Raw genomic sequence first — 5304 nt, forward strand, 5'->3', positions numbered from 1 at the left:
TGGGGGCTGGTCACGGTGACGATGCACGCCAGACGAGAAAGCTCTTTTTATTATTATTTTCATTCCTGAGCACTTTTTGGTGCACGTCTTATTTTACCAAAGGCACGCTGCGCGTATTCCCACACTATCCTGCACATGTAGGCGAAGCTGTTTTTGTAAAGTAGTCTGGTCTCTAAATTCTACGCTGTGCACTCTTTTTAAGGCCATAAAAAGAAACGACGATGGCAACGCAGCAGTCACGTTTCAGCTGCAGTCATCGACGCAATCGCAAGTAACTGCGACCAGCGTTTTACCGACAGATGCTTGGCAAGCTGCGAAGGCGACAATGGGCCAATGAGTTTTGCCCGTGGTTTCTATTCCTTTTGCCATGCCGGCAACCTGGCCCAGTGACGAATAGAGAAAAGAAATGGCTTGGAACAAAACTGGAATAGAGCTAACACATTAACCCGGCCGCAAAGCGGTGCTCGGGGTGCGCCGTAAGCGCGAAAATGGAAGAAAGTCTGGAACATGCGCGTTGGCGCCCGCCGAGTGCTGGGACCGATTCGTCGGGTGGGAATGCGGTTTACTGCACCCGTTGACTCTTCTGCTCTCTGTCCGACTGCAGTTTAAATCTTAGCTCTCCGTCACGATGCCCTAAAATATCACCATTTTTCGTTGTTTTTTTTTTCTTGGTCCCGTACCCGGGCAGAGCAATGTTATATGGGACTACGCTCCAGCCATGCTGGAAGCACCGTAGTGTCCGTGACCTGCACTCAGAAGGTGCATCCGCATGAAAAAAAGAGAAAAGAACACAATGAAAACAAAGAGAAGAATAAAAACAAAACTGTGCGCGTCCTTCGCTTGTGCTAGCGCTTTCACGTCTGCACCTCGTACAGAGGCTTGAACAACGTTCATGGCTCATGCAAAAAAATAAAAAAGCGCTAAGGAGCAGCACAACTAGCGCAATGTGCGGTCCTTGCCAAGAAAGGGCAAGTGTGTCCTCGAAGTCAGCGCAGTTCGTCCTCCTCAACTTGCGCACAGAAACTGCTCAGAGGTAGTCGGACTTGACCTTGTACGCCCTCTTCCATATGTCGCACAGGCACACCGTACTGTGGAACCTGAAGAAGATGGTGAGCGGCGCCGTCACGTGCGTGATGATGGTCCAGGCCCAGAAGCCGTAGAAGTTCATCTGGACCGGGTTGGAGTCGGCGCGGCGGGTCTCGAGCGTGTTGATGGCCCACATGGAGAAGTTGCACACAATGAGGAACGTGACCATCTCGCGGCCGGGCTTGCGGTTGGCTTGGTCGCTGTTACTCACGTAGCGTCGCGACGCGTCCAGGATGAAAATGGTCTGCAGGGAGCCCTGAATGAGGCAGGCCAGCGCGGTGAGCAGAGCCAGCATGGTGTTCTGGTCCAAAGTGAAGTGGCCGCCTATGATGCTGAACATGGTGTAGAGGTAGAGTCCGCTCTGGGCCACGATCAGGAGGATGCTGTCCAGGTCCGTGTTTCGGAGGCGGTTGTAGCGGAGCTCGCGCACTTGGAAGAGCGCCGTCGTCGTGGCCAAGGAGGCGAGAAAGTACACCGCCAGCTCCGCGATGTGGGCCTCCATGACGGCCAGGTTCCGGTACTGGGGCTTGTTGATGAGCACGAAGAAGAGGATGAGGCTGATGATAGACAGCACGAGCACCAGGATGCCCGTGAAGAGGCCCTTGTTGGCCTTGGCGCAGTCCACCTGGTAGTAGTGCCGCTGGCGTGGGGTGTGCACGTGGAGGGAGCTGTCCGGCGTGTTGGGCACTGGCTGTGTCGAGCCCACGTTCTTCCACATGATGTACAGGATGCCGGCGCAGATGAGGCTGTACTCGATGGTGCACGGGAACAGGAACGGGCTTGCGTTCTGCACCAGCTCGCCCATGATGTTGGCCCGGCGGCAGTTGTGCGTGTCGTGGTGCAGACTGTGTTCGCCCGCCGACCGCTCGATGCGGTGGTGGTCCTTCGAGTGCGTCTCGTAGTGCACCGGGTTCAGGTGCTCCGCCTCCTCCTCTTCAGACGCTGGGAGTCGAAACGGGAGAGGAACGCGAAAAAAATGGTCACCTTTGCAGTGTAAAAGCACAACGGATTGACAGGAATGACACAAGGCGGGAGAAACACGAACGCTGCCAGATTCTTAGAACAAATGAAAACACAGAATGAAAGCGTGATAAAAAGCCCAGATCGTGGGCCTGCTGCAAGGCAGTGAACCATTCCCCGTCACGGTTGTACTTGCAAGTCTCGTTGTCACTAGGCTGGCCAATGGTTGATGATGGCCAAATGGTCAACAGCAAAGCAGAAGACAGGCAAGCAGTGATCCCATCCAACGCTCACCATCGATCTATCGTTTCCCTAGTGATTCTATGCCGAACGAACAAATACATGAAACAATGGCTCGTGTTCGCGGGAAACGAGGTTAGACAAAAACAAAACTGGAGGGGCCACTTTATGCTTCACCTTAAATGTATGAAGTGATTGCGTTCATAGGATAATGCCCACATATGCAGAATTGGTCATTATCTACTTTACATTCACAAATCGCTGGGGGTCCTCATACCACTCCTGGCGCAGCGGTCAAGCATTTAAGCGATGTGCCACTGCCCCGGCAGGTGGCTGATTCAAGATTCAAACACAGCCACAGGTGGGGCTTGCGAGACCCAGGTTGGTGTTCCCGAGCAAGCTCTCACGACCAAACATTAATTTAACTGCCACATGCCACGATGGGCGGTTTGCTCACAATCCGGTGGGCAGTTTGTGATGACGTCACAAGGTGGCGTGGCCCAGGTGGCAGGTGCGCCATCAGCTTTTTCGCTCAAAACGCCGTCGTCGTCGTCGTGATCGTCGCCGCCGCTGCCGACGACGACGCCGTTTTTTTTTTTCAGAACAGGAGCCTTAACGTTATCGCGTTAGCAACCTCAAAACTGATTCGCAGGTGACTATTCGTGGCTCTTACAGTCTTCACACGCAAAGGCACCCACCGATGTTGGGTATCGGGTTGATGGCCATGGCTAGTAGGTTAGTCTCGTTCCTGTTGATGAGCTCCAGGAGCTGGTGCTTCGTCTCCTGAATGAGGACATGAAGCCAGATGCAGATGTTCGCCGAGATCATGTGCATCAGGCCGAACCTCGCGAACGTTGTGAACTTGTTTATGGCAACCTGCAGAAAAGAACACAACAAAACACGTGACCCCGCTTTGCACCTGCTTTTTCCCACACAGTTTCCACACAGTTTTTTTTTCTCATGCAACACGATGTTGCTATGGGGCCCAGGGCTATATTCGCCAACTTCTTTCCAGAAGGCTTTTCTCACAAGCTGCACGTGGGGACCGCGCTTACGCGCACCATCCCAATTCCTTTTCCTGCGTAGTCGATAAGAACAGAAGCTACAGAATACTGTTTGCTCTGAGAAAGCGGTAGCTTCTGACGCAGCAATGTCGTCACTTCACTCTGGCGCAGATGCGAACACGGGCCAGCACTTAGCAGCTCATCCAGCCGGCGTGTTCTCCCGGCCTCTCGTCGCGAACGAAGCGGAACGTACACACAGATGCCGAGCTAAAATTATCTTATATGTACGGTCGCGGACCTCGCCGCAGAAGCTGGAGCGCGGGGCTATTAGCGCGCGGGCTCTCGCAGGGCTGACAGCGAGCCCCTGACGCGCCAAAATGGCGGGAACGGGGGGCTGGACGTCATTCCGGCCGGCACCCTACTCCTCCCCTGACGTCAACCTTTACAGCAGCCTACAACGGCAGCACGTGCGCTTCTACTTCCGCTATACCTCAGAAAGAAAAAGAGAGTAACGAGGAAGGCAACAGTGTTGCGTCTTCCCTGCGGCGTTCAGCTGTGGGGAGTTCACTGACGTCCTTCTGGAGCCGACCAAAGTATCTCTGGTCCCATAAAGGCGAGCGGGAGAACACTAACCATTACAAACAAGAAAAAAAATAGCCAGGCTTAGCTTGGTTAAGCCAAGAATGCGTTGCATATTGCGCGGTCTTTTTTTTTTGAGGGCGAGGTATTGCTTGGCGGCACTCGGTTTTCTCGGCAATACTTGGTTATACTTGGATTTACTCGGTAATACTTGGTTTAGCTATTTTAATTCTTGGCCATTCTGTGTGCAAGTACCAGAAGTGAGGCGAGAAGTGCTGTAGCGGCTATATACGTGGTTGCCGGTGAAGCTAATGCAGTTGCGCTCTGTCGAACTGCTTTACCCGTGGGCGGCATCTGGCTGTAAGACTGTCCCTGCGAAGGAGCGCAGCTCTTTTATACATATGCCGTGACGTCAATCATAGCGCAGCGCCCCTAGCGGGAGGAGCGGGAGTCAGGTGGTGGCTGCGGCCGCGCGCGACCGCGCCATTTGGGGCCCAGCTTTTCCTCCGGCTGTCGTGACGTCACGTCACGTGGTTGCGCTAAAGGTAAATGGTGGCTGCCCGGCCGCGCCCAAGGGCTGAACTGAGTGATTGCAATATGCAACGCATAAAAACGGCCGTGGCTTAGCTTGGTTAAGCCTGGTGATTGCGCAGCAATAGTGCGTTATTCTCGGATCAGGAGGTTGCACGTTGTCGCCGAGCTGCATACTGGACACGCCGCTTAGAAAGTCGTTCTTCTCGTTCTTCTTCCGTCTCCGTAGCTCGCTGATGCTTCCTCTGCATTCTGCCGAGCTGCCTTGTTCGTAGACACCATCGTAACATCTGGCTGTATGACTGCCTTGGCGAGAGGAGCGGAGCTGTTTTATACAGCTGGTGTGACGTCACTCTGACCGTAGCGCCCCTGGTGAGAGGAGCGGGAGTTAGGCCGCCGTTGGTGGCTACCGCCTCGCCTCGCGACGGCGTGAGATGGGGCCCCGTTTTTACACAGTTGGTGTGACGTCACTCTAGGTCACGTGGTGTGACGTCACGCAGCGAGGTCACGCTAAAGGTCAATGGTGCCTACCACCGCCTCGCCACGGAACGGGCTGAAGTGCGACCTAAAGTAGTATTGCTTCGCAATAAAAAAATTGGAGGACGCCCAAGCTTCGCCTTTAAGAGCAGGATGCGACAGCATGTTGCAGCTTTGCCAAGGAATCCACGGAACGTCATCGTCCTTCGGTGCGACCACTTGCCCGGACAATTTAAGGAAAGGAAACATATCTTGATGGACACCCGAACCGCGCCGTAAGGCAAGGAAAATGAAAATAAAATTTTTAAGGAAAGGAAAGGACGCCTGTCTCACATATTTCGGTGGACATCCGAACTGGGCCATAAGAGAAGGAAACTGAAATGAAAATTGGCTTTAAAGAAAGGAAATGACGCCTGTCTCACAATTC

At 53.7% G+C, this 5304-nt stretch overlaps 1 protein-coding gene across 3 annotated transcripts in view; it reads right to left on the reverse strand.

The window, feature by feature from the left end:
- Window positions 1-5304, reverse strand: part of LOC144128659 (proton channel OtopLc-like) — a 66375-nt gene continuing 61071 nt past the window's right edge. For all 3 annotated transcript variants that reach the window (XM_077662238.1, XM_077662239.1, XM_077662240.1), the window contains exons 7-8: window positions 2985-3162; window positions 1-2028 (exon numbers count right to left, since the gene is read on the reverse strand). In XM_077662238.1, the coding sequence (XP_077518364.1) occupies window positions 1028-2028; window positions 2985-3162 (1179 nt within the window). In that variant the 3' untranslated portion in view covers window positions 1-1027. The remainder of the gene's footprint in view (window positions 2029-2984; window positions 3163-5304) is intronic.

This window comes from Amblyomma americanum, chromosome 4 (assembly GCF_052857255.1).
Source record: "Amblyomma americanum isolate KBUSLIRL-KWMA chromosome 4, ASM5285725v1, whole genome shotgun sequence".
Classification (NCBI taxonomy): Eukaryota; Metazoa; Arthropoda; class Arachnida; order Ixodida; family Ixodidae; genus Amblyomma; species Amblyomma americanum.